Source organism: Lissotriton helveticus, chromosome 7 (genome assembly GCF_964261635.1).
Source record: "Lissotriton helveticus chromosome 7, aLisHel1.1, whole genome shotgun sequence".
In the NCBI taxonomy this organism is placed as follows: domain Eukaryota; kingdom Metazoa; phylum Chordata; class Amphibia; order Caudata; family Salamandridae; genus Lissotriton; species Lissotriton helveticus.
Window position 1 is genome coordinate 1,764,889,490 of NC_136068.1, and position 16,368 is coordinate 1,764,905,857.

Below are 16,368 nucleotides of genomic sequence, written 5' to 3' on the forward strand. Positions count from 1 at the left end.
TGTCGGCCGGACGCCCCTGGCTCTGGCCCCATGAACGGGTTTCTTGGTTTATCGGCTGCAGCCGGATCCCGTCGGCCTCGGCCCCCCGACCGTTGGTGGCCGGACCGGAAGAGCATGTGGCGGGACTACCTGCAACTCTCAAGGGCCACCGCGGCCGGACTGGGAGAGAGAGGGGAGGGTCGAGGAGACATTCCCCCCCCCTGCAACTGTTCAGCGTTGTAAAGGCAATCCCCTGGCCGGGTCCCGCTGGCCTCGGCCTCTCCTCCGGCTACACCCTACGTTAGGATCTCCTGGCCGAGGCGTGGCAGCAGGACCTGCCTTATATGGGCTGCTCCCGGCTGGGCGTAGTCGGAACCCTGCCCCACCTTGGAAGTTTCCAGAGTGGGGGCGGATGTTCTACTGACTTGCATTTTCCCTAGTCTATCGATTTTTTGGGCGTGGCAGGCGGTGGGACAGCGAGGGGTGATTTGGTTTCTCTTACTGTTTTTCTGGTCTCTCACCACTGGCATATTTTAACGTTTTCTTGTTTCTAGGACATTAATAGGTTTTATCATTACGTTATGTTATCGTTTCTTTGTTCGTTGTTTAATAAAAGTTCATGTTCATCAGTGGCCTACTGATTTTCGTTTTCCTATTCTTTTCTTTCCAGGTTGTTTCATGCTAAAGTTTCTGTTAACAGGATACAGTGATCACTTCGTTATTATTGCATATGTCCTTTTCACTAGGGGTGCTCTCTGGTCGGGCCAGATGACGTATCTCTAGTAAATGGTCCGGGTGAAACAGGTGCATCAATCAGTGGGGCGTAGATAGGCATGACAGATTACAACGGGGGAGAAAGGTCCGCATTACGTACCCTTTCACTACTTGCAAAGATTTTCCTACGTTTATTTGCAAACAGGGAATACCTCCAAAAAGAACTAATTCCCAAACAGTCAATGTTAGGACAATCAATCAATCAATGAGGAATGAAATAGGTACGACGTGTTAAAGGCTTGCGTTACCTACCCTTCACTATCTGCAAAGGGAGAGAGAATATTCCTATTCTTCCTCGTTTGCAGGCAGAGAAGATCCTTAAGAGAATTAACTTCGAACAATTCAATGCTCGATTCAAACAATCAACAAGGGGTACTGTGAACACAAATGAACGCCGCTTATGTACATACGCATTGCTATTTTCAACAGGTTGTTCCTAATGTTTCTATTTTAGCGAGGTCAAAAAGAGATCCCATTAGTGGCCTACTGATTTTGCTCGATTCCTTTTGTTTTTTTACACGATTTTTCGCTATCTGCAAAGACTAAACAGAGTATTGCGACTCTGTGCTTGTTTGTAAATAGAGAATGAACCAAAGAGAACAATCAATCAAATGGAGAGAGAAGCAGGCACGACGGATTACAAAGGGGGCAAAGGGCTGCGTTAACTACCCTTCACTATCTGCAAAGAGAGAGTACTCCTAATAGAAATGAGGGGTGGGGGGCAGCATTCAAAGCAGATCAGTGTGCATAAACACGAAAATGTTTTTACTTACCACGTACTTCACATTCGACAGCTTATGATATTTGCTATTAAAAAACCATTGAAATTCACTGAAAAAACCATAGGTTATAGACCATATATAGTTAGGAATTAGCATTTACAAAACCTTGAAAATTCACTGAAAAAACCATAGGTTATACACCATATATAGTTAGGAATTAGCATTTAAAAAACCTTATTTTACTCACACAAAACCATTGAAATTCCATATATAGGTAGTTGCACTAACTATATATCGCGCACCCGCAATCCACTGCTGATCATGTCACATATTACATCATTCATGACATGGTCAGTGACATCACTGATGACATCTCAAATGACATCACTGATGAGATCACTGATGACATCTCATTTGACATCAATGACCACATCACTGATGATATCATTCATGTGACAATACAATGCATCTCCTCACGTTTTAATATAACCTCTGTTTCACCCAGTGTTAAATACAGAGTATAATTTTTGAAACCATTGACACACCAATACTAGTTACTACATACGTACTCACTGATTCCTACGTCTACACACACATTCACTCATTCACCCATACAATCATTCATACATACAATCACTCATCTTTACAACACTATCATATGCACTCATACACCTATACAGACACTTACACTCTGCCACTCATCCATGGAGTTACTCACACACCTAGTCAGTCCTGTAAAGAATCAATCACACTTCCATTTTCTTGTCTATACAGTTAAACATAGAGCACCTTACATTTTCAAACATATACTAACACATACTTACTTTCTTATACAATCATTGATACAAGTACACATTGATCTGCACAGAGTCACACACCTCCCAGCCAGCCACACACACACTCAGTCTCCTATACAAATACTTGGACAATCAATCAATAACCCATATAGTTAATCATATAGCTACTGATCAACACATGCAGCAGTTTACAGAACAACAGACATAATGATGCACAAATTAAGACAGTTTAGTCACTAACCCATGCACTCAGTGAGACACATTTAATCACTCACTCATACATTCAGTCATGCACCTACTAAATCCTTCGTCCAGACACTTATACATCTACTCATTCTTCAATATGTAAAACATATTTAAACTTTACAGAAACACACAGTCACTGGATGATGTCATCAGTGATCTCATCAGTGATGTCATTTGAGATGTCATCAGTGATGTCACTGACCATGTCATGAATGATGTAATATGTGACATGATCAGCAGTGGATTGCGGGTGCGCGATATATAGTTAGTGCAACTAACTATATATGGAATTTCAATGGTTTTGTGTGAGTAAAATAAGGTTTTTTAAATGCTAATTCCTAACTATATATGGTGTATAACCTATGGTTTTTTCAGTGAATATATATATATATATATATATATATATATATATATATATATATATATATATATATATATATATATATATATATATATATATCCAGTCAAAGCAAAGGTTTCCCCTTGGTTGTCCCCTTGGAAGAAGGCCACACAGCAGGTAAGTTCGTTCTTAGCTTTAATGTGAGAGCTGCAGTGCCACGTATGGTAAAACGGCATACAAATTGTCAAAGTCCAATTGCCGACGCGTTTCGTGCGCGAAGCGCACTTCTTCATGGGCAGACACTGAAAGGCGCCAAGCAGTCCACGGCACCTGAAATACTTTGGACACTCATTAGAATGGGCGGGAACAACCGCGCTGCCTTCTGGTCATTCGAGTGCCGTGATGTCAAATTCAAGTGAATTGCTGATGCGCCCTCAGATTGAAACATAGTGTTGTCCCCAGTGGGTTGATGCACGTTTTTCATATGGGGAACTGCACCTTATGACTCCCACGCAGCTCCTACCTGCCCCAACAGCTGGCGTCGTTTGGCGCCGTCCAGGACTATGCAGGCACAGCGGGGCTTCTTCCGCTGCAGGACCGGCCGCTCAACATCCAGTCAAAGCAAAGGTTTCCCCTTGGTTGTCCCCTTGGAAGAAGGCCACACAGCAGGTAAGTTCGTTCTTAGCTTTAATGTGAGAGCTGCAGTGCCACGTATGGTAAAACGGCATACAAATTGTCAAAGTCCAATTGCCGACGCGTTTCCTGCGCGAAGCGCACTTCTTCATGGGCGGACACTGAAAGGCGCCAAGCAGTCCACGGCACCTGAAATACTTTGGACATACCATACGTGGCACTGCAGCTCGCACATTAAAGCTAAGAACGAACTTACCTGCTGTGTGGCCTTCTTCCAAGGGGACAACCAAGGGGAAACCTTTGCTTTGACTGGATGTTGAGCGGCCGGTCCTGCCGCGGAAGAAGCCCCGCTGTGCCTGCATAGTCCTGGAGGGCGCCAAACGATGCCAGCTGTTGGGGCAGGTAGGAGCTGCGTGGGAGTCATAAGGTGCAGTTCCCCATATGAAAAACGTGCATCAACCCACTGGGGACAACACTATGTTTCAATCTGAGGGCGCATCAGCAATTCACTTGAATTTGACATCACGGCACTCGAATGACCAGAAGGCAGCGCGGTTGTTCCCGCCCATTCTAATGAGTGTCCAAAGTATTTCAGGTGCCGCGGACTGCTTGGCGCCTTTCAGTGTCCGCCCATGAAGAAGTGCGCTTCGCGCACGAAACGCGTCGGCAATTGGACTTTGACAATTTGTATGCCGTTTTACCATACGTGGCACTGCAGCTCTCACATTAAAGCTAAGAACGAACTTACCTGCTGTGTGGCCTTCTTCCAAGGGGACAACCAAGGGGAAACCTTTGCTTTGACTGGATGTTGAGCGGCCGGTCCTGCCGCGGAAGAAGCCCCGCTGTGCCTGCATAGTCCTGGAGGGCACCAAACGACGCCAGCTGTTGGGGCAGGTAGGAGCTGCGTGGGAGTCATAAGGTGCAGTTCCCCATATGAAAAACGTGCATCAACCCACTGGGGACAACACTATGTTTCAATTTGAGGGCGCTTCAGCAATTCACTTGAATTTGACATCACGGCACTCGAATGACCAGAAGGCAGCGCGATTGTTCCCGCCCATTCTATTGAGTGTCCAAAGTGGATGTATGACGTTACAACGCATACTTTTACAACGCCTACCTTTACATCGCAACTTTTACAACGCATACCATTACAACGCATAATGCTTAAAGGCGCTGGATAGTGAATAGTTTAATTTACTATTCCAACTCCAGTCCCCGTGGATAGTAGGGAAGGTTATTGGATAGTAAATTAACCTATTCCCTATCCTAGAGCGCCCCCCAGAGCAATGCGTTGTAATAGTTTGTGTTGTAAAAGTTGCGTTGTAATGGTAGTTCATTGTAAAAGTTTCGTTGTAAAGGATGTTTCCCGTCCAAAGTATTTCAGGTGCCGTGGACTGCTTGGCGCCTTTCAGTGTCCGCCCATGAAGAAGTGCGCTTCGCGCACGAAACGCGTCGGCAATTGGACTTTGACAATTTGTATGCCGTTTTACCATACGTGGCACTGCAGCTCTCACATTAAAGCTAAGAACAAACTTACCTGCTGTGTGGCCTTCTTCCAAGGGGACAACCAAGGGGAAACCTTTGCTTTGACTGGATATATTGGATATATATATATATATATATATATATATATATATATATATATAATTTTTTATTTTTTTTGGGCGCAATAAGGGACTACTAAACGAGGGTGAATTTAAGTTTCTATCAAAGGATTTTCCAGTGATTCCAACCATCTACTTCCTACCCAAAATTCACAAAACCCTAATTGATCCCCCGGGAAGGCCAATTGTGTCATCATGTGATAGCCTCTATGAAAATGTTTCTCAATACGTTGACATCTATCTAGCACCAATTGCAAAAAATATGAGCTCTTATATCAAAGACACAGGTGATTTTCTAAGGATTTTGAATGAAATCACGTGGAATAAAGAATATTTGCTGGCAACAATTGACGTAGTGTCTTTGTACACATCAATTAAACATGAAGTTGGCTTGAAAGCCTGTAGCTATTTCCTCAAACAACGGAATATAAAGGAACTTCAACATACATGTATGCTCATGGATATGATGGAGCTTTGCCTCACCCATAATGTATTTTTATTTAATCACCAGCTGTACAAACAGGAATGTGGTACAGCAATGGGCATTTATTTTTCGCCGAACTACGAGCCATTGCCATGGGCTGGTGGGGAAAAGACAATTGCGTGGAACCCAATCAATCAAACGGACCTAGATACAATCATTCTATGGGTCCGTTACATTGACGATTTGTTTTTAATCTGGAACGGAACACTGCAGGATTTTAATGACTATTTTTTCAAACTTTGCCAAAATGAAGTGGGTTTGGAATTCGCATGCTCGACGAGCAAAAGAGAAATAGATTTTTTGGATTTGAAAATCTTTATTGAAAACGAAAAGATCCATTCTACCTTACTTCGCAAGAAAACATCTACTAACAGTATACTTCACGGTACCAGTTTCCACCCACAACCACTAATTGCGAGTATACCCTATGGCGATTTCATTCGCAAGAAGCGAAATTGCTCAAAGGAATCAGATGCGAAAGAAAAAATAGAAGAAACAAAAGGCAAGAGGCTATAATGAAAGATGTCTTGAGAAAAGCAAAAAACGAGTTGCAAACAAATTGAGATTGGAGATCCTGAACCCAAAAGCAAAGACTCAGAAAGAAACACAAAATCCACCACGATTTATAACAACGTACAACAAAGAAAGTGGAATTATTGCCACGAAAATCAGAAAATACTGCCATCTTATATCTGGAGATACGGATATTGGAAATATGCTAGGAGATGGCCCAATGATCAGTTACAGGAAAACAGAATCATTACGGGACCAATTGGTCAAAAGCCATTTTGCAACAAAAAATCCTAAAGAAAAATCGAATTGGCTAACCAATCAATAAAAAGGCTTCAGAAAATGTAACATATGTAAAGCCTGTAAAATTGGACAAAACAAAAATAGCTTGAAGAACCAAATGGCAAAGTAACAACAATAGAAGAGAAAATAAACTACACATCCACACATGTGGTATATATCATCGAATGCAAATGAAAGATGCAATACATTGGAAGCACGACATGCATGTTGAAAAAGAGAATATTAGAGCACATAAGAGCAGTAAAGAACAAAGACATGTCTTATGCAACTGCTAAACACATGGCATCCTGTCAAAGCAGCAATTGGAAAGCCATGAGGTATTATGTAATCTTCATGATAAAACCTAATAAACGAGGAGGTGATGGACGGAAAAAGCTAAGACAAGCAGAGTCACGCCTTATCATCAGATTAAAAAACAAGGTGCCAAGAGGAATGAGCAATGAAGAGGAGCCTTATGTACATCTTGAGTGATAAAGGAACAGCTATAACATCCGAATACAGATTTCCCGGTGATGTGATAGGGTACTATACCCCAAAACACCGAGAAAATTGAAATGGAAAGAATAAGCTAATGGAAAGCTTATCAAATAAAATTTAAAGTGAATCACAAAACCAACAGAATACAAAGAATAAATAAAATTAGTATATATATGAGAAAAATATGTATTGGTTGTCGAAAGAGCGCAGCACAACATCCAGTAGACATTACAAGGACTATATGCAAGATCAAAATCATCATTAAGACTGCCGATTGCACAACGAACTGGGTACTACACCCTATGAACAATACAAAAGCAAACTATAACAAAAATGAAAAAATGCACATGAAACAACCAAATGTCCAAATTGTAAATAAAATGTAAATATGTAACTAAACTACATATCCCATAATGACCCCTAATGGCACATGAGATATAAGGTAAACATAGATGATTACTCACTTACCGTGAACAAAGCCGAGGTTAGGCTGAAACGCGTTGGTTCGAGTTGTTGCTGAATAAACTAAGCTGAACATCACCCAAGTCTGGAGTGCCGCATCCTTGGTGTAAAATTGTTTGTTTGGGCCATGATCCGGCCCCTATGCAGAGCACCAGTAGCTGAGCGCAAACAAGGTCTGATGAGTCACATTGTGCACGAGATACAAAAATGTTTGAAAATAGAACGCTTGTCAAATCAGACATATTGGCTTTGCCAATGCTTGTTTCCATGATGTTAATATCATGAGAGAAAACAAACTGAGCCCTAAAGTTAGTTAGCATGTTGTCCTTACCTTTTTAAAGCATTTTCAGTATCATCTTTCAGTCACTCATATTCTGAGTTTGGGAATCGATTTGGTGTGTCTGTAAATCTGGCTACTTAAATCCAATATTCCAAACATCTCTAAACCTGAACATGTCCAGTAGAGCTCGAAGTTTGGTGAAATTATTCAAACAATATTTGAAAGAAAATTAGTATTCCTTAAAAGCTTCAAAATCTTGTACTTCTTCATTTAATCATTTTCAGATCATCACTGCACAGTCTTGAAAAGTAACAAGTAAACATACTTGGAGTCCTTGCCCAAATGTGGCAAAAATAACGTTCCAAATATCATATGTATGTGTTAAGAGTCTGTGTTCTGAAAGTCTGCCAAACTTACATTGACAATGGGATCTTTGATCTTAACTTAAATAGAGGGTTGCTGTGCTGAGCCCTCCATATGTATTTCTAAATTGATATTCAGAATAGAGAGATTATACTCTGAAAGTGTGATTTATAGGGCCCTACTTTTCATCTATACATTTCTTCTGTAAAATTCATGAAACAGTTTTTCACACTCTATATCTCATTTTTTATGTTCAAACTCTTCCCAATTGAGGATTTGTCAGACAAAAGGTTTAATGATATAACATTATCATCCGAAAGACTAAGCAGCAACTACAACATTGATTAAGCTTTGAGCAAAATTACGTTTTAAACGAGTAACTCTTATTCATGGAAAAATAGCTATGCACAGATAAAATTATAAAAATACCTGACACCTAACTTTATTTTTATACAAGAAAGAACCTCAAATTTACTTTAATATTTTTTTCCAAGTTTTCTAAATACTCTTTTGGTGGCTGCCAAAACACAAGTTCATGTGGCAAGTCAACAAAGGTGATATTTGAAAAGGGATTTACATATCCTCTTAGGTGTGACAAGGAAAACGTGCCTCGAATGATGGCCGGGATAACAAAATCCATTCTGAGGAGGCTTCCACCTCTTGCCCAGAAGAAGCCACAGGACTGCGGCGAAACCTCAGATTATGAAGTTTGCCATCCTGTGATGATTTCCAATAAAGAAGCGACTGAGTTGTATCTGAAGCGATACCTTTTTGACTCTTTCTAAGAAATATTCAGTGATGGAGAACAAAGGTGAATGCCTCAGATGTGAAATCTGTATCTTATGATGCTTTCCAGTACAAATGTAGTCAATAAAAATGTCTGTGTAAACTACTGACTTCCTGAGAAAAGCAACGGTGCCCTCAAAAGACACAAGTAAAATCCTAGCCTTGTCACCCTCCCAAGTAGCACACAGTTCTACTTCCCTAAATGTGTGCACAAGGATGCTTTTGGCGTGGTTCATCACTAGATGGGGAACTTGTTAAAATCACAGCAGACCCATATTCAACTCAAGCTCCAGAAAGAGCAGAAGGACTTCTGAAGAGTGTTTGGATCTTGAGCTATCTTTGTTGATTACAAACTCATTAAAGAAAGGTGAATGTGTTCACATCCCTACTGTTCTTGCTGTATAATTTATGATCCCACTTTCCTACAATTGATGTATGTTCACCTGAATTTTGTTGTGCTTGATTGTATCGTTTTTGTCTTTAACAACAAGAGCCACCCAAAGGTTTGTGGTGATCATTCTTCCATGGACCATACTGTTAATGGGTGCCATTCTAAGATTGCTCTGCATGTGCAGAAGCAATTAGACAAATCATAAGATGCCACGAGAAAATGATGAGACAATGTCCAATCGATTATGTGACCCATACAAGGTTTGATCTATGGACTGAAGGTGCATTAAGCTTCCTCGGATGCATCTGATCTCAAGAGAGAAACAGGAATGTAGACCAGCTGCCTGGTTAAAAGTCCCATAATCAAAATTGACTCATGTGCTCTATCATTTTGGAAAAACGTATTGGCTGGAATGTTTCATACCTCAACCAATTAACAATCAGGCTACAAAATGGTACACTTTTGTCATTTAAAACTGGGAAACATTTTGCCCATCCATCATCACCCCCGATCTGAGTGCAGTAAAGGCATGCGTCGTAAAGGCATACGCGTGGTAATGGATGCATGGTAAAGGTATTGCGTGGTAATGACCCATTGTAAAGGCTGTTTCCTGGTACCTGGAGTCTAAAAATTGAGTCATTAGCACCCTTTATATATAAGAGAATCACCCATGCTAGGTAGTAGTCAACCATTCTTCGAGGCATTGAATGAACTTGGGTAGTGCCTTTTTATGACTTGAGCCAATTCCAGGTGCAATATAGTTCCAAAGCATTATGCAACATCTACAAAAGCTTCCTGAAATAATACAATTTGAAATCATAAATTAAGAGTTCTCAGTCAAATGTATGGAATGTATTAATGTTGTGTAACACATTAAGCTGTTCGGTCAAATTGTGAGAGCAATCATCTCCCATATTGTTCTAATCTGCTCTACTCCAGAAGCAGACTTATTGAAGTTATGAACCTTGTAGAATCTCCATGCTGTTCCTTGTTTCTCCCATGGGGTGTCTGTGGTGAATATTTGAGAGTTGGCCAATTTATGTCCAACAAATTCTTGGCATACTTAGAATAATCAGTGCAAACTGAGTTGGCACCTGGGAAAATTAAGCTAAGTTCACCAACTCATTTGACATTGATCACCAAACTCAGTTTATCAATATTGGCCAAAACCAGCATTCAACCCAGGTGTAAAAGCATTGCTTTACCCAAAGTCAAACTGTTCATTCAGCTCACACTCTGTCCGTGATCATGCCGGAGCAGAACTTATCAGTTAAAGTTCGATTCTGTGACAGATAGTGACTTGGACTTGTGGTTTTTGCTGACATTTGTCTGAGTGGAGTCCTCACTAAAGGCGCTCTCGAAGGCAGAGAGGATTGACATCTTGAACTTCTCCTTGAAGTCTTGGCCCATGAAGACATAAAGAATGGGGTTGATGCAGCTGTTCAGGAAAGCCAAGCTGGTCGCCAATGGGATTCCAATCAGCATGGCCTTTCTTAGCCTGAAACTCTGCGATGTGTGGATAATAAGTTCCAGTATAGAGAAAACATGGTAAGGAAACCAGCAGATGAAGAAGCACACAATGACTGCAATGATGATCTTGAATGGTTTACTGGACCTCGCAAGGTGGTTTTTCTTCAGTTTCAGTGCGATAATGGAGTAGCAGGCAATAATACATGAAAATGGGATGATGAATCCACACACAAAACGGGTAATGATCATAGCTTGATGTCTGGTGGCTCTCAAGAAGTTGATTTCTTCATCATCATAGTTGTCTGAAAAGGCAAAGTTGTTATAACAATGGGTAAGTGTTATATTCTGTTCGTTCAGAGATGTTCCTGTGTCACGGAAGGCCAGATAGGGGGAGCTGATGAGAACAGCCATGATCCAGATGGCAATAGCCACTCTGGTGGCCAGCCATGGTGTCCTGTGGTTCTGTGACCACACTGGTGACACCACACAAAAGCAGCGGTCAATGCTGATAGCCATCAAAAGAAAGATGCTAGCAAACATATTGAGGAAGGCCACCGTGCTGTTCAGTTTGCACAGGAATGTGCCAAAGGGCCAGTGAAAGTCCATGGCCGTGTAGGCTATGCTGAGTGGCAGGAAGAAGGTGAATATGAAATCGGCAATAGACAAGTTCAGGAACCACACCGTGTTGACAGTTTTCTTCATCTTGAAGCCGGCGATCCAGATGACCAGGCCATTACCCGTCACTCCTAGCAGGAACGCCACACTGTAGAACACCATGGATAGCACATGCAAGGACGTCTGAAGGTTATGGTTGGCTTCCTCGTCATCCTCATAGTACTCGTACCATGGGCTTGTGTCCAAAACAGGATCACCAGAGGTGGAAATAGGGGCACCGGTGACATTATTCATCTTCAGTGAATGATGAGGCAAGACACCTGAAAGAAACAAAGAACAATTTAAGAAATGAACCACTGCCATCAGTGATGTTCAGTGTTGTGTAGAATCTGATGTGACATCATTTTCACAGATTTAGCATGAGGAATCAATGACGTTTGACTGTATTTATATGGTGTCTTATGCGGACAAAGATTATATAGGCAGTGGGTATCAGTTTATTATGCTACAAGCCAAGACAACAGGGGACAGGGCACAATGATGAGATCTAGATGCTAAATAACAATGATTTAGGTGTTTTGAAGTACACAAGTGAGTGAAGCTGTCTCAAATAACTTCAGAAGGTTAATAGAGGTATAAAATAGAAGTGATGTTTTTCTTTTGTGGTTGATCTATGGGTGGAGTTCTTCGGGGTATTTTTTTCAGCCTGCTGTAAGTGAAAGTTTAACTCCTGAGAAGCAGATTCACCTTGGGATTTGCTTCCTCTTATCACAAGCAAAAAATATTTAAAACAAATACCCAGTCCTGTTCCATTCTCCAAATGGTTATTGCTATGCAATCGATTGGAGAATATGGGGAGCAGCACAGACCACTGAAACCGAGATAGTGTGAAAAGCGCCACTTTTATTGAAACAGGTGCACATCACAATTAAAAACACTTGGCCTAATGCCTTATAAAACTACAAACTCACTATACAAAATATGTTACCTATGTTAAGCCACCCCCGCCCCTAAAAGTCCCTCCCCCCACAAAACTTAAACCTGCATATCACTACCTCCTCCTGGGCTGATCTTCAGCAATTGAGATGTTTAACTTCCCCTATATTTTCACAAGATCTATTCGACTGTAACTAACTTAGCTTCCTAATGAACCTTCAAGTTCCCACCTTGTCCAATTTGAGTGAGTTTATTTACCTCTTCTTTTTCAGATTGCATTGCTGCTGTCAACCAAGACCTACTGACCTGCCACTATGTTACCATACAAAAAGGTCACTGGTCCCTAAATTGGAGCCCTATATTGCGCCAGGGCTATGAAACAGACCAAAGATGAAGCAGTAACCTGGCTGCTCTATTCCCCAAAATCTCTCGAGGGTCAGTCCTCCCTGCAGTCGGCTGCCCACCATGACTGCATAATCTACAGGGCTTTGTTGAGTCTCTAGGCAGCTGATTGAGCAGTCAAGGTCTAGCTAAGGAGAGGAGAAGAGGAGCTAACTAAAGCATAACTCAAATGTATTATTATACAGAATAAAGACCAATGTTCACTCAATGTTATCACTCTGGTTTCATGTACTTTTCTCGGGAGTTTGGTTTTGACATAACCACGGGTAATAAATCTTGGAACAATTAGTATTACAGGGGTATATTTAATATTTTGTATTTATCTTGGGTATTTTTTATATTTACTAGTTACATTTCACAGTTCCCTTTCTCCGTTTTTTATGGGGCAACGCCTGTATCAACTTTCATTAATGTATATCTTTTCCGTCTTAATTTTTCATCCATTACCCTTTAATATATATATATATAAAAAAACACAAAACAAAAAATACAGAATGCCTATATATATATATATATATATATATATATATATATATATATATATATATATATATATATATATATATATATATATATATATGTATATATATATGTAGGCATTCTGTATTTTTTGTTTTGTGTTTTTTTTTCCTTTTTAGTAGGTGTACTCTGTAAACCGCCACCTTTTCCTTTTTATTTTGACATAAGCCATCCTCTTACACTACCCTTAGTGACATCTTGAAACATAACCTTTTAGCTTATCTGACTGCTCCCTCCATCACTTTTTAATTTCTGATTTAATTATAAAGAGATGTTTGTTACTTTATTTAATTGTACTGAGAAAAGGACGTCACTGACTGCTTAAAGGGAATAACCCATTAGCACTCCCTTTAGTAAGAAAGTATATGAACAATTATATACAAAAGTTGAAGTGATAGCTTTTAGAAATCTGTTAGCCTGCCAGTACACAATTCATTTTTAGGTCGCAACCTACCAGACAGCGTAGCTGTTTGCTTTGCTAAAGACATCTTCTGGACAGAAAGTTGACCTAGGAATGCATTCTGCCCGTTGTTTGCCACTGGCTTTGTTGTTTGTAACTCATGTTTTCTTGATTTCCATTTGCTCGCTTTATTTGTTTTATGCTGTCCAGTTTGAGTTTGTACCGTCCCTTGCCAAAACCACATTACAGTATAATTCTGAGTGCTACCTTTTTTAAACAGGCCTGTAAATCTTGTTCTTATCTCGTCACATTTGCTGTACATTCAAAAGTCGATGCCAAATGTGAGGTGCTGTCTTCCGAGGCTGCTTGTTTACTTTTCTTTTTTTGACTTCAAAGTGAGAGTATTTATGTGATAATCTTGCTGAATACTGGGGGTAGGAAAGAGTTTTTTCTAGCACACAACAACATTTAAATGAACTTAGTAAGCATTTCAGAATATATCAGGATTAGGAACACAAATAAAGCACATTTTTATTATTACTGGACTGTGTTGGAAACAAATATTTTAACATGATCAAACAAATCACCACACTAGGTGAGGCAATTTCCGCACATTTTCATCTGTGCACTATATAGTTTTATAAGTAAAATTGTCTGTGCAAATGTAATGGTCATTTCAATTGAAAATGTGTTGTCGGTATTGGCAATGTGCTACCACATCATGAATACTCCACTCTGTGCTCTTTGCACCACTCCACACCACTGCACTCTACTCTGCACCACTCTACTGTACACCACTCCACGTCACTGCACTCTGCACCACTTGACTCTATAGCACTGCACTCTACTCTGCACCACTCTACTCGACACCACTCTACGTCACTGCACTCTGCACCACTTGACTCTATAGCACTGCACTCTACGCCTCTTCACTCTACTGTGTACTACTCTACACTATGCCAATGCACTCTTGGCCACTCTACTCTACACCACTGCACTCTACACTATTTCAGTCTAGGCCATAACTATTTACTCTGTACACTTCCACTCCATGCCACTCTACTCTACGCCTTTCTGCAACTCTGCATTGTATGCCACTGCACTCGATGCAAATACACTCTATGCCAATACAATCTACACCGATGCACTTTATTCTGTAACACTCAACTCTATGCCTATGCACTCTACGCCAATTCACTGTAAGCCATTCTAATCTATGCTGCACCACTGCACTAGATGCTAATGTACTTTACACCACTTTACTCTATTCAATTATATGCTATGTAACTCTATGGAACTGCACTCTACCCTCACCTCTCCACACTTCATCATTTCCCTCTACTCTGAAACAATCTACCCTATGCCACTACATTCTACGCCACTCTACTTCACTGTATAACACTCCACTCTATGCCACTGAACTCTACACCACTCTACTCTACACCACTGCACTCTGAAACTCTACTCTGCAACGCTGTACTCTCTACCAGTAAACTCTACGCCATTCAACTCTACACTACTCCACTCTATGCTACTCCTCTTTATGCCACTGTTCACTATGTTACAGCGGTCTACGGCACCCGACTTCACTCTGCACCATTCTATGCTATTCTACTCTGCACCACTCTATGCCACTGCATCTTTGCCACTCGACTCTGCTCTGCACTCTATTCCACTGCACTCTTTGCCACTTGACTCTCCTCTGCACCATTGCCCTCTGGATCACTCAACTCTACGTCACTCTATTCTACACCACGCTATGCCACTCCACTGTACACCTCTGCACTCTACTGCACTGCACTCTACACCACTCAACTCTACTATACTCTGCACCACTCCACTCTGCACCAATCCATTCTGCACCACTGCACTCTACTATGCACCATTCTAATCTACAGAAGTGCATTCTATGACACTGCATTGTATGCCACTGAATTCATTGCCCCTGCACTCAATGCCTCTGCAGTCTACGCCACTATACTCTGCAATACTCTACACCAATACACTCTACACCAGTCCACTCTACTCCATGAGACTCCAGTGAATGCCATGCAAAGTGACTCCACACTATGCCACTCCAATGGATGACACTCTCCCTCCATTCCACTCTACAACACTCTACTCCATTCTTCACCTTTCCAGTCTACAACACTCTCCTCTTTGTCACTAACTTTAAGCCATGCTGAACAGCAGACACACTGGTGTACACCATGGCTAAAACACATTGGCATAGCCAATAGCTCTTGCATAAGCAAGACGTATTGGCTTTGCCAATGATTGTTTTGTATATTTCATCAACGCAGCACCCATAGATTGTAATTGCCCATGTTATCACATGAAGAATTCGACACCATGGAGAGCTGCCGATTGTTCAGCTGTGTTGAATGTTTTTCTCTTTGAGGTCAATGGAGCGACACCAGATTCACAACAGGCTACTACTTTATGAAAGCATAGGCATGGTATATTTCTTAGGGCCAACTTTGGATTTCAGGATTCTATTCCCTGTATGTTATGGCAAGCCAAGATCTTAGATTTCAAATAAAAATAAAATGCAATTTATCTCTTCTCCTAATTGATTTCATTATTTTTAAAAATATTGTTCTTGCAAGGTACTGACGTTATAAAGGCCTATGAAGTTGCACGCCAAACACTATTATACTCAATATCTTGTGACAGGTCACTGGGAGTTCAGCCAGCCCTTGCTTAGAGTATGTCAAGCACACAAAAACTGATGGGAGAAATGCTTTCAATTTGTCTAACCACTGTCAAACACTCAGGCAGGATTCCAACCCAATGAACTTTTTCCCACCATGCTACCTCAGATTGGACCCAGACATAGGCTAGTCACTCTTGACACTAGTCCAACTGGAAC

The 16,368-nt window shown here is 40.9% G+C and overlaps 1 protein-coding gene across 3 annotated transcripts in view; it reads right to left on the reverse strand.

Annotated features, from left to right (window-relative positions):
• Nucleotides 1-7,868: 7,868 nt before the first annotated feature.
• Nucleotides 7,869-16,368, reverse strand: part of LOC144770744 (chemerin-like receptor 1) — a 39,842-nt gene continuing 31,342 nt past the window's right edge. For all 3 annotated transcript variants that reach the window (XM_078655487.1, XM_078655486.1, XM_078655488.1), the window contains exon 2: nucleotides 7,869-11,559. In XM_078655487.1, coding sequence (XP_078511613.1) covers nucleotides 10,421-11,533 — 1,113 coding nt within the window. In that variant the 5' untranslated portion in view covers nucleotides 11,534-11,559 and the 3' untranslated portion in view covers nucleotides 7,869-10,420. The remainder of the gene's footprint in view (nucleotides 11,560-16,368) is intronic.